This window comes from Pseudorasbora parva, chromosome 18, assembly GCF_024679245.1.
Source record: "Pseudorasbora parva isolate DD20220531a chromosome 18, ASM2467924v1, whole genome shotgun sequence".
In the NCBI taxonomy this organism is placed as follows: Eukaryota; Metazoa; Chordata; class Actinopteri; order Cypriniformes; family Gobionidae; genus Pseudorasbora; species Pseudorasbora parva.
The window spans coordinates 41,552,886-41,573,879 of record NC_090189.1 but is presented as its reverse complement, the minus strand read 5'-3'; the positions used below and the strand labels follow the sequence as shown (position 1 = coordinate 41,573,879).

Here is a 20,994-nt window from a genome sequence, read left to right as displayed (position 1 = left end):
CGGGTGTACCGGGATCTCAGGAATCTGGGTTTGTTTTAATGTTTGTTACATACTTAGTTCACTAAAATGATGACCATGACATTTCAACTGTTCTACATCCCATGAAGCACATCTGTGAATTAAGTAAAGCCACTATCTTTCCCGAAAAGTGTAACATTTCACAATTTTACAACAAATCAACATAACGCACACATAAACACACATGAACAGAACATGGTGCCGCTTGACCACGAGACAAGCTGAGAACTAGACGAGAACGGTGCTGGTGTGGTCAGTTACACTACACACAGAGACAAAAAAAAAAAAAGGAAACAAAAAAGTAGCAATTACTGGGTTGCAAACCATCAACATTTCAACAGTTATTGCCTTAATGCTGAAAACTGTGTTGCATAGAGATATAGATTAACCAGCACAAAGACAGCTAAAATACTGTTAAAGGTTATTTCAAATAAAGAAATACATACATGAAAATAAATCATTTCTCGTCATTGAGTTTAGGCCCTTGGCATTTTGTCGTGACTGAAATGTAAATGTTGCTGTGATAGTTGTGATTTTAATGTCTATGTGAATCAAACTGAATAATAAGTGGTGCTAACATACACACTTAAGGACCAGATTTTATTTTCGACACAAAATGTACTTTGGGAGAAACAAATCTTACACATACACAGAATTAAGCAATAAAGGACAGAATACACCAAACAAACAGTTTCATTCAGATTACACGATGCTCCTGGACAACATCATCATAAGGAAATGTCATATCAATTAAAAAATGCTCTCAATTAAGCAAAATATCAGAATATAGTTATGGATTATATAACTGAATTTCTGATAAATAGAGAAACAAAGTGAAAAATATTATAATAAAACAAATAAAGGCTTTGGTTCTCGACCTACTCTGATTGGCAAAAGCAAAATCTTCCCGAGCCTCAGCTCTTAATAAAGGTTTTCATGACACACATGAACAGAGGTTGAGGTCTATAACACAACGAAGAAACAAATGCGCATGATGAGGACAAGAACAGGCTGGAACAGTCTAGGGACAATAGAGTGTAATGAAGACAAATGGATGAGGATGTAAATGTGACTCAATGAGGCACAAGATGCTTCATTTCTGCCTCGTTGGCAAAAGTCAGGCTGGAATTTCAGTGCTAAAAAGAAAACACACACACACACACACACACACTCGCACACAAAATGCAGATATTTTTAAAAGAACGTCATATTATGTGCAGGACATACTGTATTATTATACAAAACGTGTGCAGCTAGTTTAGTCTTGAACAAAACAGATTGTTAATGTTAATAATTTCTCTTGTGACAAACTTCTATTTTATTCAAGCCATTTCCCTTATAAATTGGACACACAATGTTCACACTTCTCTAACTATTCTCTTAAAGGGGCTTTATAATGTCTGTGACTCTGGTTTGTGAATAACTCTAGAGTTAATGTATGGAGAGCACATTTATTGAATGATTGTTAGCCCACTGAGTTTAATTAGGTTTGTTCGGGCATATCTGTGTCCAGTGTGATGCTCGACGAGGTCTAACCATCTGGCTTTCTAAAGTAATCGTGTACTCATGCATATCTGACTTAGCTTGAAAGCACATTGTTTAGCCATTTTGTCTTAAAGCTGCGCTTGTGGTCGTCTCAGTAGTAAAAGTGTGTGTTCAGTGCAACAGTGCTCTATTTTCTTCATGTGTGTTGAATGGACTGCATGTTTAACTTTAAAATTTGATGAGCCAGACAAAATGCTGTTTTTACATATAGCACAGTGGAACTCATAGACTCGTATTAAAAATATACTTCCATTGTTATTCTCTACTTTATTATTTAGCAGTGTAGCAATGCAGTTGAATGTAGGAATACTTTAAAGGACAACCCCGGTGAGAAATTAACCTAGGTGTAATGAACAGATGGTTACCGAGTAGATCGTTCTCTGGGATGCGTTTTCATGAAAATCAAATGTAAAGAGTTTTATCTCTAAAAACAGATTAGCTTATAGCGCTTGTCTATGGGGCACAGAGTAAGTGAAATTAAACCGCTAGTTAATACCACTAACAAGGCTAAAAATAGCCGCACACTAACACGGTAGCATTATGAGGGTCCCTACATGCAAACCAAAGCATTGAGAACATTGTAAGAGTACTTCAGTTTAATAAGAAGATCCTTTATAAAGACAGTGCATTACGCGTTCACGGACGGCAGCCATCTTGGAAAACAGTAGCGACGAAAGCTCTGCTAAGTGATGAACGGTGACTTGGAATCTCATATGGTCCGTTGTTTCCGGAAGAAAACACTGAACGCAACAGAGAAAATAAATAAATAAAAATAAAAATGTCCATGTTGTTACATTTCACAAACATAATTCCTATTGATCAGCTGACTTAACACAGCGCTCATGGATCGATTCGTTGAGACTGTTTTCCAAGATGGCTGCTGTCAGTGAACGTGTAATGTACTGTGTTTATAAAGTATCTTCTTATTAAACTGTTTTTACACTTTACAAAGTTCTCAATGCTTCAGTTTGCATGTAGAGACCCTCATTATGCTGCCGTGTTAGTGTGAGGATATTTTTAGCCTTGTTAGTGGTATTAACTAGCGGTTTAATTTCACTTACTCTGTGCCCCATAGACAAGCGTTATAAGCTAATCTGTTTCTAGAGATAAAACTCTTTACATTCGATTTTCATGAAAACGCATCCCAGAGAACGATCTACTCTGTAACCATCTGTTAATACCCCTAGGGTCATTTCTCACCGGAGTTGTCCTTTAACAAAACAAAAGACTGCTCTGAACTATTGGTGGCTTTTACATGTTTTTATCTCGCAATTCTTACTTTTTCCTTCCGAATTGCAAGTTTATATTTCGTAATTCCTACTTTGTAATGCAGAAGCTATAAAGGATATCCAAAAACAGCATCAGCTTCTGTGGCTTTGGCAAGCACTCTGTGTTTCATTTGTCCATGTACATTTGGAGTTGATTTGGAGGAAGTTTGGCCAGGCAGAAGTGGACTTATTTGCACCTCAGGAGAGGATGTGCTGTCCATTCTGGTTCTCCCTCACGTATCCAGCTCTGTATAGCCCATGGTCTCAAACTCAGTTCCTGGAAAGCCATAGCCCTGCACAGCTTAGCTCCAACCAGCCCTAACTAACACCTGTTTGGAAGTTTCTAGCAATCCTAAAGACGTTGATTAGCTGGATCAGGTGTGTTTAGATAGTGTAAGGACCGGATGGGATGGGAGACTCCTGAGAAAACCAGGAGCTGCTGGTAGATGTGTTAGTGAGGCCAGCAGGGGGTGCTCACGATGTGGTCTGTGTGGGTCCTAACACCCCAGTATAGTGATGGGGACACTATAGTGTAACAAGCACCATCCGTCGAGTCTCTGTCGTCATTAAAAATCCCAGGATGTCCTTCAGAAAAAGAGTTGGGGTGTAACCCCGGCATCCTGGCCACATTTGCCCATTGGCCTCTGTTCATTATGGCCTGCTCATAATCCCTATATTATGTTGAATCATCCAGGTGGTGCTGCACATTGGTGGTGGTTGAGGAGATTCCCCCTTCTGTATGTAAAATGCTTTGAGTACCCAGAAAAGAGCTATATACATGTAACAAATTATTATTAATGTCAGTCGCTAGAGCACCTCTTGAATTCAGGGGAACGAGGATTACACACACAGCTCTCACTAGCCTACGTCTTTTACATCTGTACACATTTACCTCAATTGCTCTGCTCCCAGTTGTACAGAGTTGTACAGAGAGTTCGCCAGTTGGCCTGAGTGTGGTTCATGGACTAGATGTTTCTCCTGGATGGCGCTCCCTGGGAGATTCCCATCAGGAGTTATCTCCTGTCACAGGCCAGGCACAATCTATCCCCCTGGCCAGATATGTGGAAGCTGTGGGTTTGGCCACTAAGGGGAATCAACTCCTGAACTCCGGTCTCTCAACCGAGGTTGTTTAGACCATCTTTAACTCAAGAGGTCCCTCCACAAGGAAACTTTAAGCCTTCAAAAAGTTAGAAAGTGGCGTGTAGCCAAGTATGGTGTCCCATACTCAGAATTTGTGCTCTGCATTCTACCCAGCCAAGTGCGCGCACAAACACAGTTTTGAACATAATACGTAAACACACCCGGAGCAGTGAGCAGTCATTTTCTTGATGTGGTGCCATGGGAGCTATTGGGGATTAGATGGGGTTCACCTCAGTTGTGGGTAATGAGAGTGGAGGAAAGCATTGTTCATCCACCGCCCATCTACATTTCCTGCCAATACTGAGATGCGAATCAGCGGCCTTCGGGTTACAAGTCATACTTTCTAACGATTAGGTTCTTTGGGGCAGTTGTGGCTTAATGTTTAGCAAGTCAGACTTGTAACCCAAAGGTTGCAGGTTTGATTCTCAATAGTGGCAGGAAATGAGTGAGGTGTCCTTAGGCAAACTCCCAATCGCTCCCCGGTAACCACAGCAAATGGCAAATCCTATTGCGTGTCCACTTGAATGGGTTAAATGCAGAGGGCAAAACGGCCCAACAAAGCGTTATACTCCTCACTTAATGGTGCAGGGAAAACCATTTGGACCCAGTTAACTGTCCAATTGGGTTCAGTGCTGGAGTTCCTTCAGAACCGTTTTGCTGCTGGAATATCCCCCTCGAAAGCTAAAGCTTAACAGTAGGTGGCTTACTACACACCTTTCAGCGGTGGATCCTTGATGAGACACCCTCTGGTATTTTTTTTTCTTTGCGGCGCACTGAGGTTAAGGCCTGCTGTTTATGCGACAGTTCCAGCCTGGGATTTGGCCATGGTTTTAAAGAAGGTGTCCCTGGCACCCTTTGAGCCCACTGAATATGTTTTAGAGAAGATCCTTGCTTTCAAGATGGCTTAAGCCTGCAGATGAGATCTGACGGCCCACTCTGTTGCCTCCTCCTGCTTGGAGTTTGCTCCCATTAGGGTCAAAGCAATTCTACACCCTAGATTGGGTTACGTCCCTAAAGTTCAGACTAACATAGCATGCTCTGTTGTTCTGCATACCTTTATCTGCAGAACTCCATGATTCACACTAGGATAAGCATGTGTTGGAATGGTGCAGTGGGTATGAACCTTCCCAATGCGTCAACATTCGGACACGTTGTTAAGTTCCATTGAAAGGGAATGTCTTGGTTGCGGCTGTAACCCTGGTTCCCTGAAAAGGGAGTGAGACTCTGCAGCTCCTTTTACACAGAGTGCTGATCCCAGAAAATTGCCATAGAATTGCTAGATAACCTTTTGTGTCAACACATACACGTCTTAGGATGGGAACCATTACTGGATCAGTCCCAGAACATGCCCTCTGTGAACAAAAGTCAGGAGCAATGCAGTAAGGGGTGTGTCGAAGTGACGACGCATGTACCGTCAAAATGAAGTAGTTATTGTGAGACTCTTCAACCAGGGGTTTTAAATGCAGATCAACGTTCACGTTGCTCAAAGAACAAAGTTTGCACATCACCATCTAATGCCTGATTAGCTGCCATGTTGTTCAATCACTTCCACTGTTGTACCTCAACAGCATTTCCATACATTACACAAGTACATTACACACCACATCCTGATGTCACGTCTTTACCGAATGTGTGTGAATGGATGCACAGATTCCAGAAAATCACTGGCAGTGTGAATTAACTAAAATCAAATCAGTGTATTTTCCAGAATGTCTGTGTGAAAGGGGCTTGTGTTTCCCTGCCATACTTCCAGCGTGCCTGTGAGTGACTTACTTCAGCCAATCAGAAGCTGACGCCTTTTGTTCCAGGTATCCTTTATAACTTCCATGATACGCCGCCATGCGTCACATGGATATTAGATTAAAGTGATTCAACTCCTGATTTAACACATGCTTCAGGCGGCTTACAAAGTGGAAAATACTAAATGTTACTTTCATTTGTTTATTATTAAGTGTTGTACTAATAATTGACAAATGTGTTCCCAAAGTGTACCAAACACACACACAGAAAGCTTTCAGGACAACAGAAACCACTCATCACATTTAAACGGCTTGCAAAGAGGAAAATGTTAAATGTTACTGTAACATGTTTATTATTTGGTGTTGTACTAATAACTGTAAAAAAACAACAACAACAAGCTGTTGTTAGAAACACTGGGACAATGCAAACACAATCTTCTACATTGACATAAACAGATGTGACACAAGTGAAAAACAAAAACACTGAAAAACGTTATAAAGCATTGTGCATAGTTCAGTCGTCACCTGTCTGCTGCTTAACACTATTTCTGCTAACAAGGAAGTGCATTAAATTGAATTACATTAGCTCACTGTTGCACTGAAGGGTGGTTTCATTCGATCCCTTGTTCTATAAGGTTTCTTGTTGTTGTTGAATGTGTGTGCATGTGTGTGTACTTGTACAGAAACCCGCACATGTGTTCGTTTAACTCGCTACTAGGGTCAAGTCCATTTGCAGGTTTTCCCGAGCTTTGGCCCAGTCGGCCGACGCAATCCTCTGCAGAACCGGCCCGCGGTACGCCACTCATACCTCACCCACCCACACCACTGTGTTTCCTCTCTTGACGTCTGACACCTCACAGTGAGGGCCGCTCTGTTTGCCATCCAGAACGAACAGGGACTCGGCCGACGATGTGACCAAGTATCGTCCAAACACCCCACTGGAGACCACCACCCTATTGGCGTCTCCCCAAGGCCAGCTGGTGGCTGGGATTGGATCCGTGACATTCTGAAGGGATTTTGCTCTTCCCGTTGCCAGGTCAAAGAAAACCAACTTCGAACCCTGAGCCGAAGAGGTCACGACCACATACTGGTTGGCCTCCGTGAAGGACGGCTGAAACTCCAAGTCTGCGAGTGGAATCGAGACATCCACTTCATGGCTTATCTGGAGCTTACCGCTGAAGGAGATGGTCTGGACTTGGAGCTTGCCGTGTCGCTTATCCATGGAGACTATTAAACGTCCGTCCGGAGAGACGAACGGTTGGCCATTGATGTTGGGATTGGGCCCAATGACTGTGTCGCTTACACTGTCAATGAGGAGTTGTGAGCTCGGAGCTGAACGGTTCTCAACTTGGCACTCGATAAAATAATAGCCGCTTAAATGTGTGTAGGCCATGCTGGCTGGAATACAGCTGTAGTTCTTCAAACTGATGGTCTTGACGAGATGGAGTGTCTCAAGGTCGATTTTATGCACCGCAGCCTCCGATTTTAAGTAGACAAAGCCAAACCTAAGATGACAATGGTCAAAGACAGGTTAATGATCTTTCTGCAGCTTTATTAAGTGCTGCGCTGTTAATTACAAACGTCATTTGCTCACTTCCAATTTTTGGAAGAATTATGTTGCAAATCTGACAGAGGTCATGCACGACGAGCAGTGACGATCGCTTCGTACCTTACATGGGTGATAATGAGGTTGGTGGGAGGGATGTAGAAATCCTCCACTCTTTCAAACGGAGTGTGAATGATTTGACGCTGCTCCACTGCACTGGCAGAAGTGATCACCTTAAAAAATGGAAACAAGAGAAAGCGATATTACAACCGTGTAGAGTGTCTTAATTCTGACTGGACAGAGCAGACAATAAAGCAAAGATCTTAATAGAAATGGATAAGATCTTTTGTCGTAACAAATAAGTTCTTGTGTTTTCAGTTTGTATGCATGAATTTACTGTAAATAGTGGTGTTAAACTGTCTTAGAGCCCCATGATGAGCGTTTAATCATGCCTATGGTGTTTTTCCTAATCCCTTTACAGTTAATCATCATGTATAATACTGAAACTGATTAATTTAAAACATAGCTTCTCCTCTAGTCAGTATTCAATCACATTGCTTGACAAATTAATTAAGCTGTTAAAAAATGGTAACACTTTTCACAGGGGTATCTAAAGTAAAACCAAGCCATTCATCATGCCATGTTTAATTTATAATATGTGATATTTAGTGGCTGAGTTCTCAAAGATATAAACCGCTTGGAAATTGTGGCTCTAGAAAAATTGGCTCGTTAAGAAGTGGCCAGTGCAAATGATTATGAAATCAAACTATGAGTTCTTGGTTTGTGCATCAGTGTGATGAGTGCAGGATCAGAGCCAAGCACACACATGCGGCTGCATTTCCCCTCACTCTCCTCAGCCCTAATTTGTTTAATCTAATGAACTGACAAGCAGGTTCAGATGTTTGACTAAGAATATTGAGCCATTTAAAAAAATGTGTTTGATATTTCACCTCTCGAGCTGAGTATTGCCTCCGGGCCCGACAAATTGCCCATGCCCGGGTCAATTGCACGCATTCAAAATGAGTCGAATATTATCAAGCCATTTATTTGTGGTGTGAATCCATATCCCCTGCAGCTGATTATGCAGTTTCCCACTAAAAGTGCTCTTTAGCATTTCTGAGTGCTTCATAGCAAACGCCTTCATTATTCTGTGCGGCTGGCGCTCTGTGGGCATGGTGAACAAGCAAACACACCTGAGGACTTCCCCACTATTTAATAAAACATGAATTATTCATGTGTATGGCGGCTGGAAATACACACTGTTTGTTAAATAAAAAGCCTTTCGTTTTCTCCGTCTTTGAGGCTGTGTGTTTCTCATACAGGTGAGGACAGTGCTGATCAAACTTGGCATATGTTTACACGTAGCGTCTCAATCGCATACACCTAGTCAACAGGTTTACCTGACAGGGAACTAAAATTAATGAGAGTGCACATGTGCAATTAAACAACTTGTGCAGAATCGCATGTCAAACAAAGGGTGTCACACATTTACACCTAACGTTCAAAAATACCGACTGTTAGCAGATAAACATCACCCCACAACCTCACTGAATGAACTCTCGGGCTCAAAAACATCACAGCGTGATGGCATGAACAATGTGTGGGCTCTCTAATTAGCTTAAAGGTCTTTGAGAACACACAGGGCGAAACACAAAACCTCACCTGTAGTGTAGAGCGGGACTTCAGCAGGTCTCTCCAGCTCAACACCCACAGCTGATCGTGAGATTTGTCGTAGAAGAGTTTGACGGGCATGGCGTCTGTTTCCACAGCCTGTCAGAGAGAGGGAAATTCATTCATTTGTGCTTGTCAAGAGCAACTGCGATGAGTGAAATGTTATTTTAGCAAGAGACCTAATAAAGGATGTGGTTTCATTATAAAAACTTTGGGAATAAATGCAAGCTCCAAATGTCTCTGTTGCCGTTTACAGCTGGTGTGTTGAGATGTTCTTTGGTCAGACGAGGGAGGCACATTCCCGTTTCCAGCTGGTGTTTTAATTCGTCTCTTTTGTCCACTTTCAGCCTCTTGATTTCTTTAAGGGGAGGGTCATTGGTTGGTGTTTTTCAGATCTTTAAATCTATTGGATGAACATTTGTCCATCCATCCATCCATCCATCCATCCATCCATCCATCCATCCATCCATCCATCCATCCATCCATCCATCCATCCATCCATCCATCCAACCATCCAACCAACCAACCAACCAACCAACCAACCAACCAACCAACCAACCAACCAACCAACCAACCAACCAACCAACCAACCAACCAACCAACCAACCAACCAAAGTTAAGATTGTGTTTTGTTCGATTGGATCATATGTGGACGGCTCTGAATACAGCTGTAAACGGGTCTGAAACGCTTTGAGCTTGTCCACTTCGGTCCACTTCCAGAGTGAGCTGAAACTCATTGGTCCGGATTGCTTTCGTAGTGTAAACGCTCATGTGGTCAAACGCACTGGAACAGCCTCTAAAAGACGCCCTACTCTCCTCTACTGACCTAATGCAAAACATTATGGGACAAGCGCTAACCAGACGGGATTTAAACTCTCGGCTGGAGACCCAAGTTTGGTTTGAAGATGAGAAACGTCCCAAGCTCAATGTTCTCTCTCCATTCCTGATTTCTAACACACACTCACAGCGTTCGGCTGGTCTTGAGTCTGTCAGAGCAGAAACTATAGAAAGTATCAAGTATCACCCTGTAGCCCAAGACTGGTTTCCCACTGAAGCTAAGCAGGGTTGAGCCTGGTGAGTACCTGGATGGGAGACCAACTGGGAAAACCAGGAGCTGCTGGTAGAGGTGTTAGTGAGGCCAGCAGGGGGCGCTCACCCTGTGGTCTGTGTGGGTCCTAATACCCCAGTATACAGTCCCTGACAAAAGTCTTGTCGCTTATCTATTTTCTAGAAATACCTGATATTAACCTGACTTTTAATCAATTAATTAGTGTTAGAAATAGCTCATATGAATATCTAAAACCCTCCCAAATGATGTTTAATGCACTGAAATAAATAATTTTCACAGACAAAATATTTATCATTTAATCAAGACAGAAAGGTCAAATTTTGGCAAGACAAAAGTTTTGTCGCCTATACAGAAATTGAACAAATTTACTGCAAATACAAAAATATGTCAGCAAATTAAGTTGTGGTGCTGTGAGATCCAAATTTAATATCTTGTATGACTTCCATGAGCTTGAAGGACTGCATCCATGCGGTTTGGCAAGGATTCATACAATTTATTGATGAAGTCATCAGGAATAGCTAAGAAAGCAGTCTTGCATGCCTCCCAGAGTTCATCAATATTCTTTGGTTTCGTCTTCCATGCGTCCTCTTTCATCCTACCCCACATATGCTCAATGATGTTCATGTCTGGTGACTGGGCTGGCCAATCCTGGAGCATCTTGATCTTCTTCGCCTTGAGGAACTTTGATGTGGAGATGGAAGTATGCGATGGAGCACCGTCCTGCTGCAGAATGTGGCCTCTTTTATGGTTGGGAATATAAGAGGTAGCTAAGATTTCTTGGTATTTTAGACTATTGATGTTGCCTTCCACCCTGCAGATCTCTCGCACACCCCCATACTGGATGTAACCCCAGACCATGATTTTTCCGCCACCAAACTTCACTGTTTTCAGATCCATTCTGGCTCCAGTAGGTCTCCTGCAATATTTGCGGCGACTGTGGTGTAATTCAACTGAAGATTCATCTGAAAATCCACCTTCTGCCACTTTTCCTGCGTCCATCCTTTTAGCAGGCTGTGGGCCTTGGCAAATGCCACATGGTTTTTCAATTGTCTTTTGTTTAGTGCTGGCTTCTGGGCACTGATTCGACCATGGAGGCCATTTCGAGGCAGAATCCGACAAACTGTTCTGGTTGACACAGGGACTTCAGGTGACCAGGTCTCGTGGAGCTCTGCTGCAGTGGAAAATGGGTCTGCCTGACCTGGGCTTGTCAAAAACGTCTCCAGTCTCTTCAAATATTTTTTTATCCTCTGTACTTGACGCTGAGACACATTGAAGGTGTCTGCCACATCAGCAGTGGATCTGGTCTTCAGCCTCTTGATAATCAAAACTTTAGTCTCAGGGTGAATCTTAGGCATGTTTGCAGAGGTCTAGTTGCAGTTGATGTGAAGGTCTAGTGTACTGGGGTTCTTTTTATACACACTTGAGACCTAATTGATCCATTATTAGTCACAGGTGAAGCTCATATGACAAGGTGACAACACTTATGTCTTAGCAAAAATTGACTCAATGGGCTTTACCAAGCTGTGAATATTAGAATACTTTTTGAAAGTTTAGTTTCACTGAAACATTATCACAAAAGCTGGTGGGATTAAAATGAGCCATTTCTTGTAAAAAAATCTTGATTAGAAATATATTTCAGCGGCACTTTAGGTCAATTTGTACACACGCGACAAGACTTTTGTCAGGGACTATAGTGATGGGGACACTATACAGTCAAAAGAGCACCGTCTTTCGGATGAGACGTTAAACCGAGGTCCCGACTCTCTGTGGTCGTAAAAAATCCCAGGATGTGCTCCGATAAAGAGTAGGGGTGTAACCCCGGCATCCTGGCCAAAATTGCCCATTGGCCCCTGTCCATCATGGCCTCCTAATAATCCCCATATAATGATTGCCTTAATCACTCGGTCTCCTCTCCACCAATCAGCTGGTGTTTGGTGAGCATTCTGGCCCAATATGGCTGCCGTAGCATCATCAGGTGGTGCTGCACATTGGTGGTGGTTTGAGGAGATTCCCCCTTCTATGTAAAGCACTTTGGGTGTCTAGAAAAGCGCTATATAAATGTAATGAATTATAATCATTTTAGTTTAAAGAATTTAATGATACAAGATAAAGTTAATTAATTCATAAAACTTAACCAAAAATAAATTAAAACTAAATTAATGAATTCAAACTAAATCCATAAAATGACCCTATGATGGGAACCCCTAAAGGGTTGGAAGCGCCTGACGGATTCCACACAGAGCCTTTTCCTCTTCGAGTGTTGCTATAGTTATTGAACCGAGTGTAAATTGCACACTGTGGGTCTGAATATCTTCATGTGATTACTGTCGTCACTGCTGAGAAACATACAATAGTGTTTGATTCATGAGAAAAAAGCTCTTGATTAAAATGTTATTTAGGATTGTCTATAATCAATTCTGTAATCAGTCCCCTTTATTTCTATTGCGCTTTATACAATATAGGTTGTTTCAAAGCAGCTTTACGGTGATAACAGGACTAGAAATATAAAGCAGGGAAAACATATCATATTTATACACAGATTTGCATAAATGTCAAAAAAATGCAGCTTGTTCAGTTTACTTAAAAACAATGTCCTAAATGACACAAATATTGAATTGTTCTTAGTTTCCCATCCACTTAAACATGTTAAACTGAAGTTTACTTCCTGAAAATGCAAAAGTTAAAACTGAAATTAAGTGTGTCACTGCATCAGATTTGCATGAAAAAGTTTAAAGTTAGATCTTTCGTCACTCAATAAAATGATATGTTGTCAACCTAACTGGGTTATGTGTTTAATTAACATTGTTTATTTCAGTAAACTTACGTTTAGTTTTTTAACCTAAGGTTAATTTAATGGCATTTTGTTGAATCAGGTTAACATTCTCAATTTTGTCCAAAACTATTATGTTAAATTATTCTAAAATTAATATCAAACAAAAAACCATCACAAGTAATCCAGTTTAATTACAAATTTACAAATGTCATCTTATCTAACAAGAAAATCTTTTACAAAATCGTAATGGCTAGCCAGAAGAGGGTTTTGTTACATCCATGGCATGCCCAAAGCATGATGGGAAGTCAAAGTCCTGTTTGATGGGGTTACTTGATTGAAACATGTTATTTGAAAATAAAGACATCAAGTTATGTCAAAGAGTAACGGTTTTAAGTCAATATAACATGAAGCAATTACATTTGACCCAGAAACCTGATATAATAGTGTTAAATCAAGATGAATTGCTTAAATAAAGTGAACAGCATCATAAAATCATTTTTAGAGTGTTAAAAGATGCTGCATTATCAAGTAAATAGCAAAGGCGCGTTAGTTAAAAACGCTGACTGATTGTGGGGATCATTTGGCGTTTGTTGTAGTTTATTCGTCGCTGAGCCCCTGTGATCATGTTAGAAGGATTTATTAGCCGTGACCCAGTGATGCATCCACACCACCCTCGACACGCTCGGCTTCCTGAAAGCACTTTCATCTTCACTGTGTACATTCATCTTATGCTTTCCATTGTTCTCCGTTGCTGTGTGTTGAGTGTTCACCCATGTAAGAAAAACAGTCATTTATTTTCCCGCATTGGATACGAGAAAGAGTAAATTATGAGAAAACATGATGTGACAAAAGATATGGTTAGAAATCTTAGAAAACAAGACTTTTGCTGAAGTCTCCCGCCTGTGAAATGTGTCTCCTGCGAGACCCCTGAGATCTCATACGGCGTCTAGATTTCCTCGGATATTATCAAATGGTCACGTGCCGATATACAGTATTATGACATCCCTAAGCAAAGCATGCTGGGAACTAGAAATACACTGCCCAGTTTCAGTCAAAGCAACAGAAATTATTCAGGTAGTCCCAACACAAATGGTTCAGGTTACCTTCAAATTGTACAGTGCAAATGGCAATTAAAGCTGCACTATGTAATTATTCCGTCCGCTAGATTTTCCCTATTCAACACAAAGGTGTAGTTTGATGATGCCATGTTTGAGCGGTTATGAATCAGTGAATCAATTCATGTTTCGGATCGCGTGTCAAACTGCTGAAATCATGTGACTTTAGAGATCCAAATCATGAATCGATTCACTGATTCATTCGGCCCATCACTATAAGTCGTTATTTCGTTTTTTTGCACACAAAAACTCTTCTGGCCTCTTCATAAATGATTGTAGAGCCGCTGTAGTGAGATGGGCTTTGTAACGACGTCTTTAGTGCCTTTATGGGTCTTGAGAGAGGAAATGACATTGGTGTCAATGAAGGCCTTTCTGAGCCATCGGATTTCAACACTAATATCTTCATCTGTGTGTGAAGATGAGCAGAGGTCTGACGGCTGGCCAACGACAGAAGGAATTAATGACACCCTTTAAAACCCTTTAAATAAACTGAGCACAGGATCATTTTTTGAGTGCTCGCAGGTTTCACACACTGTCCTCTGAGATATGAAAACGTCCTCACCTGCACGACTCTCTGCGCCTGTGTGTCGATCAGCAGAAGCCTGTTGTGAAGCGGCTGGGTCGCGTACACAAACCTGTCCCTCACACTGACCGCAGACGCCCACACACACTCGCTTCTGGGACACAGCTCTTCCTACAGGGAAAAGATGGACACATCAATGTTTGCATTCAGTGTTGGGTGTAACTAGTTACTAATTAAAGCCACATTTTCATCGCAGGAACTTTTCCCAAGAACTGGGGATTTTGAGCTGGTACTCGGTGTGTTTGACTGCAGGAACCGGGGTCTAAATGAAGATCTGGGTAAATATTTCTGCCTCAAAACGGCCCTGCTCGCGAGGTAGTACTTTTTCAAAGTTTAGGTACTCTCGGGAATGAACATGCTGATTGGTTGAGCTTACCCAGCATTGTATTTCAACCTAAAAATCTATTTCGGTGCGTTCATTAAACGGCTACACACTGGCTGCGTGGCGTTTTATGTCTTTGCACACCAGAAGCGTGTCTGACACGGCGCTGCTGCTATGTTAAACATAAATATATAGCCTACTGATACAGCAAAGACATCGTCAACAAAGTATGCTACAGAATATTTTGTTCTGTATTGACAGGTGCAATATATCAAAATCGATAATTATTTATTTAATCATTTATTTATATGTATTTGTGTCAAAATGACATATACACATATTTTACTATTTTACATTTTGCCTGGAAATGCTTAGGCACGCTTGAGAGTCGCGTGGAAAACAGGGCGTTGGTTTTATTTCTCGCATGCACGCGTTTTCGATGCAGCTCGAGCAGACATTGTGCAAACTCTTATATGTTAAGAAGAAATAAAAAAGGACATGCCACACAGCCAGTTTGTAGCTGGCCAAAGAGTCATTTGGTATTCAAATCAACAATTGACTGATTGACCGGCAACGAGGTTCAGTCTTTATTAAAGGGGCGGTGAAATGCTGTTTCATGCATACTGAGCTTTACTCTGTTAAAGACTTGGATTCCCATCCTAAACATAGACAAAGTTTCAAAAACTAATGTTGGACGTTTGATGGAGTATTTCTGTGTCAAAAATACTCCTTCCGGTTTCTCACAAGTTTCGGAGAGTTTTTTTCGAGTATGGGTCGGCTTGACGTTAATAGAGCGGAAGGTCCTTGTATGGGCCGTACGGGCTCTTCTCCCGGTAGGGTGCGCGCGCGTGACTAGAGCGAGAGAGGAAATGCACGCCCATAAACACTCTCTCAGCTGCAGATCCAGTCGTCCGTGAACACTTCTGTCGTGCCGCGCTCCACTTTATTCCTATGGGTGACGTCGAGCGACTTCAACGCTTCAGCACAGCATTCTGGGAAGGCAGCCCTGCATTTGAACCGATTTGAACGCAGAAATGACGGGAAGCTTCATAACATCGCTTCAATCGCGTCTCAAAGTGGATCTCCACGTTCATTGCTGTCACAGGACTTCACCAAATCATACCAAAGAAGTGTGTTTTTGACGGAGCCGTCCCAGCGATAAAGGTTCGGTCCTGCTTTGGAAGCAGCCGGTGAGTAAAACTGCTTCAAATGTCTGTGCTGTCGGCTATCGTCGCGTGAGTAAACATCAGTAAACGACACGATCGCGTGCTTCGTCATTCAAATGCGCTAACGGACTCCATTGTTGTTCTGTATAAGGTTACACTATCTGACGTGCAAAACCGTTTTGCTTGCTACTGCTAAGGTTTAGTCGCATACAATAGTCCATAAACCGAATCATGTCCTCATAAACTGCGAGTAAACAAGCGCAAATGTTGACAGGCCACTAAATACAGTACATACCACAGAGACGGACGTCCTGCTGTTGCCGTTTCTATTTCAGCCTCCGAATGATTCTGGATCATTATCTGTATTAGCTGAGCTCGATAGCCATGGGTTTCTCCACGCTTGAGGACGTCACCGTTTTGTTCCCAATCGTCATTCTTTAGCTCCGCCCACACGATACGCCTCCAGGCGCTCGTTTTTTTCCGGAAAGACTCGGTACAGCCCATATTTCTTTTATAAATATAATAAAACTAAAGACTTTTTGGAGATATGAAGGATGCAATACTACTCTATAGGTACTCGAGATTGACTGAAACTGAGTGTTTCACCCCACCTTTAAGTTTATTTGTGGAGGACGAAATCCAGTGGGAACTGTAAAGTCCAACGTCACCAGACTAATCTTAACGGTACTTTAGACCACGGTGGAAAAGCAGAAAAAAGTTCCTGGGAAAAAAAGTTCCTGGCACAAATTGTTCCAGGTAATTTCGGTGGAAACAGGGCTTAATTTCTTACAGTATTTGAATTACTTTTCCCTTGAAAAAGTAACGTTTTTTGTGTAATTTACAGTTATGTCTTAGCGTCTTAATTAAACTAAATGCTGTGTATAGACTATAGAACAATTATATGTAATACAATAGTAGAAATAACATCAACATTTTTAAAAATGACTTGAAAACTTGAAAATGCCTGTTTTTGTACCCTTTGCAGATTTTGAAATACTTTGGTCTGTTAATAAGAATAATTGATGTAGTTTTATATTATTTATTTGAATAAATTAAAAAAGCCGTTTCATGTCAATCCTTGAATAACTTAACTAGTCGAGGTTGATATAGGATTTAGAAAGTAATTATTAATACTTTTAGGACAAAGTAATGTGTACAGTAATGTAATTACACTAATGAAGATGTGTAATGTGCTAAGAAGATTAATGACTTGTTTAGAGTGACTTATCCAACAATGTTTGCATTATAGTCGGGTACAACTTTGGTTTTATTCTCCTCTATAAAATTAGATGGCACAAAAAATTGCCTCAGCACTTTCCAAAACTTCCGCTTTTCAAGATGCACGTGGAAATATGTCTGATCCGTCATGAGATCACGGACAGCAGCGCAGACATGATTCTGTGCTAATCTTTAAAAATGTAGTAGATTTAAGAAGCAAATGAGAATTGCTAAAATTATTATTTTGAGACAAAGGTCTTGTTAATGATTGTCAGTTTTGCTTGAGGCGATTAAAGCTACAGTTCTTTAATAATGGAAGAATATGGAGAAGTACGGTATTTGGGGCTAAAGACACATTAACATTTTTTGACATTGTAAATATCATAAATCAAACCTTAGAGATAATCACCATATCTATAATGAAACCAGCTGTGGCAAGCAGCGGGGCGAGGGACCGCGAGAGCGGGCCGGTGACGAGTGGAAATGAGTGCCAGCTGCGTGACACACCGGTCTCGTCTCGCGGCCGAGTGCAAGAGCATAAAAGGAGGAGCGAAGGCAGCGGAAGACGAGAGAGGACCAGGCCTGTATTTATTACCAGGCAGTCGTCCGTGAGGCGTTGCCCACGTTTTATTATGTGTGTGTGTGTGCGGGCAGTCGTCCGTGAGGGGCTGCCCACGTTTTATTATGTGTGTGTGTGTGCGGGCAGTCGTCCGTGAGGCGCTCCCCACGTTTTATTATGTGTGTGTGTGTGTGCGGGCAGTTGTCCGTGAGGCGCTGCCCACGTTTTATTATGTGTGTGTGTGCGGGCAGTCGTCCGTGAGACGCTGCCCACGTTTTATTATGTGTGTGTGTGTGGGCAGTCGTCCGTGAGGCGCTGCCCACGTTTTATTATGTGTGTGTGTGTGCGGGCAGTCGTCCGTGAGGCGCTCCCCACGTTTTATTATGTGTGTGTGTGTGTGCGGGCAGTTGTCCGTGAGGCGCTGCCCACGTTTTATTATGTGTGTGTGTGTGTGTGCGGGCAGTCGTCCGTGAGACGCTGCCCACGTTTTATTATGTGTGTGTGTGCGGGCAGTCGTCCGTGAGGCGTTGCCCACGTTTTATTATGTGTGTGTGTGTGCGGGCAGTCGTCCGTGAGGGGCTGCCCACGTTTTATTATGTGTGTGTGTGTGCGGGCAGTCGTCCGTGAGGCGCTGCCCACGTTTTATTATGTGTGTGTGTGTGCGGGCAGTTGTCCGTGAGGCGCTGCCCACGTTTTATTATGTGTGTGTGTGCGGGCAGTCGTCCGTGAGACGCTGCCCACGTTTTATTATGTGTGTGTGTGTGGGCAGTCGTCCGTGAGGCGCTGCCCACGTTTTATTATGTGTGTGTGTGTGCGGGCAGTCGTCCGTGAGGCGCTCCCCACGTTTTATTATGTGTGTGTGTGTGTGCGGGCAGTTGTCCGTGAGGCGCTGCCCACGTTTTATTATGTGTGTGTGTGTGTGTGCGGGCAGTCGTCCGTGAGACGCTGCCCACGTTTTATTATGTGTGTGTGTGTGGGCAGTCGTCCGTGAGGCGCTGCCCACGTTTTATTATGTGTGTGTGTGTGCGGGCAGTCGTCTGTGTGGGGCTGCCCACGTTTTATTATGTGTGTGTGTGTGCGGGCAGTCGTCCGTGAGGCGCTGCCCACGTTTTATTATGTGTGTGTGTGTGCGGGCAGTCGTCCGTGAGGGGCTGCCCACGTTTTATTATGTGTGTGTGTGTGGGCAGTCGTCCGTGAGGGTCTGCCCGCGGTTTTATTATGTGTGTGTGTGTGCGGGCAGTCGTCCATGAGGGGCTGCCCACGGTTTTATTATGTGTGTGTGTGTGCGGGCAGTCGTCCGTGAGGGGCTGCCCACGTTTTATTATGTGTGTGTGTTTGCGGGCAGTCGTCCGTGAGGGGCTGCCCACGTTTTATTATGTGTGTGTGTGTGCGGGCAGTCGTCCGTGAGGGGCTGCCCACGTTTTATTATGTGTGTGTGTGTGTGCGGGCAGTCGTCCATGAGGGGCTGCCCACGGTTTTATTATGTGTGTGTGTGTGCGGGCAGTCGTCCGTGAGGGGCTGCCCACGTTTTATTATGTGTGTGTGTGTGCAGGCAGTCGTCCGTGAGGGTCTGCCCGCGGTTTTATTATGTGTGTGTGTGTGCGGGCAGTCGTCCATGAGGGGCTGCCCACGGTTTTATTATGTGTGTGTGTGTGTGGGGGCAGTCGTCCGTGAGGGGCTGCCCACGTTTTATTATGTGTGTGTGTGTGCGGGCAGTCGTCCGTGAGGGGCTGCCCACGTTTTATTATGTGTGTGTGTGTGGGCAGTCGTCCGTGAGGGTCTGCCCGCGGTTTTATTATGTGTGTGTGTGTGCGGGCAGTCGTCCATGAGGGGCTGCCCACGGTTTTATTATGTGTGTGTGTGTGCAGGCAGTCGTCCGTGAGGGTCTGCCCGCGGTTTTATTATGTGTGTTTGTGTGGGCAGTCGTCCGTGAGGCGCTGACCACGTTTTATTATGTGTGTGTGTGCGGGCAGTCGTCCATGAGGGGCTGCCCACAGTTTTATTATGTGTGTTTGTGTGGGCAGTCGTCCGTGAGGCGCTGCCCACGTTTTATTATGTGTGTGTGTGTGCGGGCAGTCGTCCATGAGGGGCTGCCCACGGTTTTATTATGTGTGTGTGTGTGGGCAGTCGTCCGTGAGGCGCTGCCCACGTTTTATTATGTGTGTGTGTGTGTGCGGGCAGTCGTCCGTGAGGGGCTGCCCAAGTTTTATTATGTGTGTGTTTGTGTGGGCAGTCGTCCGTGAGGCGCTGCCCACGTTTTATTATGTGTGTTTGTGTGCGGGCAGTCGTCCGTGAGGGGCTGCCCATGTTTTATTATGTGTGTGTGTGTGCGGGCAGTCGTCCGTGAGGGGCTGCCCACGTTTTATTATGTGTGTGTGTGTGCGGGCAGTCGTCCGTGAGGGGCTGCCCACGTTTTATTATGTGTGTGTGTGTGCGGGCAGTCGTCCGTGAGGGGCTGCCCACGTTTTATTATGTGTGTGTGTGTGCGGGCAGTCCTCTGTGAGGGGCTGCCCACGTTTTATTATGTGTGTGTGTGTGCGGGCAGTCGTCCGTGAGGGGCTGCCCACGTTTTATTATGTGTGTGTGTGTGTGCGGGCAGTCGTCCGTGAGGGGCTGCCCACGTTTTATTATGTGTGTGTGTGTGCGGGCAGTCGTCCGTGAGGGGCTGCCCACGTTTTATTATGTGTGTGTGTGTGTGCGGGCAGTCGTCCGTGAGGCGCTGCCCACGTTTTATTATGTGTGTGTGTGTGCGGGCAGTCGTCTGTGAGGGGCTGCCCACGTTTTATTATGTGTGTGTGTGTGTGCGGGCAGTCGTCCGTGAGGGGCTGCCCACGTTTTTTATGTGTGTGTGTGTGCGGGCAGTCGTCCGTGAGGGTCTGCCCGCGGTTTTATTATGTGTGTGTTTGTGCGGGCAGTCGTCTATGAGGGGCTGCCCACGGTTTTATTATATGTGTGTGTGTATGCGGGCAGTCGTCCGTGAGGGGCTGCCCACGTTTTATTATATGTGTGTGTGTGTGTGTGTGTGTGCGGGCAGTCGTCCATGAGGGGCTGCCCACGGTTTTATTATGTGTGTGTGTGTGTGCGGGCAGTCGTCCGTGAGGGGCTGCCCACGTTTTATTATGTGTGTGTGTGTGCGGGCAGTCGTCCGTGAGGGGCTGTCCATGTTTTATTATGTGTGTGTGTGTGCGGGCAGTCGTCCGTGAGGGGCTGTCCACGTTTTATTATGTGTGTGTGTGTGTGCGGGCAGTCGTCCGTGAGGCGA

General features: G+C 43.7%; 1 protein-coding gene across 3 annotated transcripts in view; it reads right to left on the bottom strand.

Annotated features, from left to right (window-relative positions):
* Positions 1-2,744: 2,744 nt before the first annotated feature.
* fstl4 (follistatin-like 4) overlaps positions 2,745-20,994 on the bottom strand; it is a 385,930-nt gene continuing 367,680 nt past the window's right edge. For all 3 annotated transcript variants that reach the window (XM_067424768.1, XM_067424769.1, XM_067424767.1), the window contains 4 exons: positions 14,447-14,578; positions 8,919-9,026; positions 7,380-7,489; positions 2,745-7,215 (listed from right to left, as the gene is read on the bottom strand). In XM_067424768.1, the coding sequence (XP_067280869.1) occupies positions 6,513-7,215; positions 7,380-7,489; positions 8,919-9,026; positions 14,447-14,578 (1,053 nt within the window). In that variant the 3' untranslated portion in view covers positions 2,745-6,512. The remainder of the gene's footprint in view (positions 7,216-7,379; positions 7,490-8,918; positions 9,027-14,446; positions 14,579-20,994) is intronic.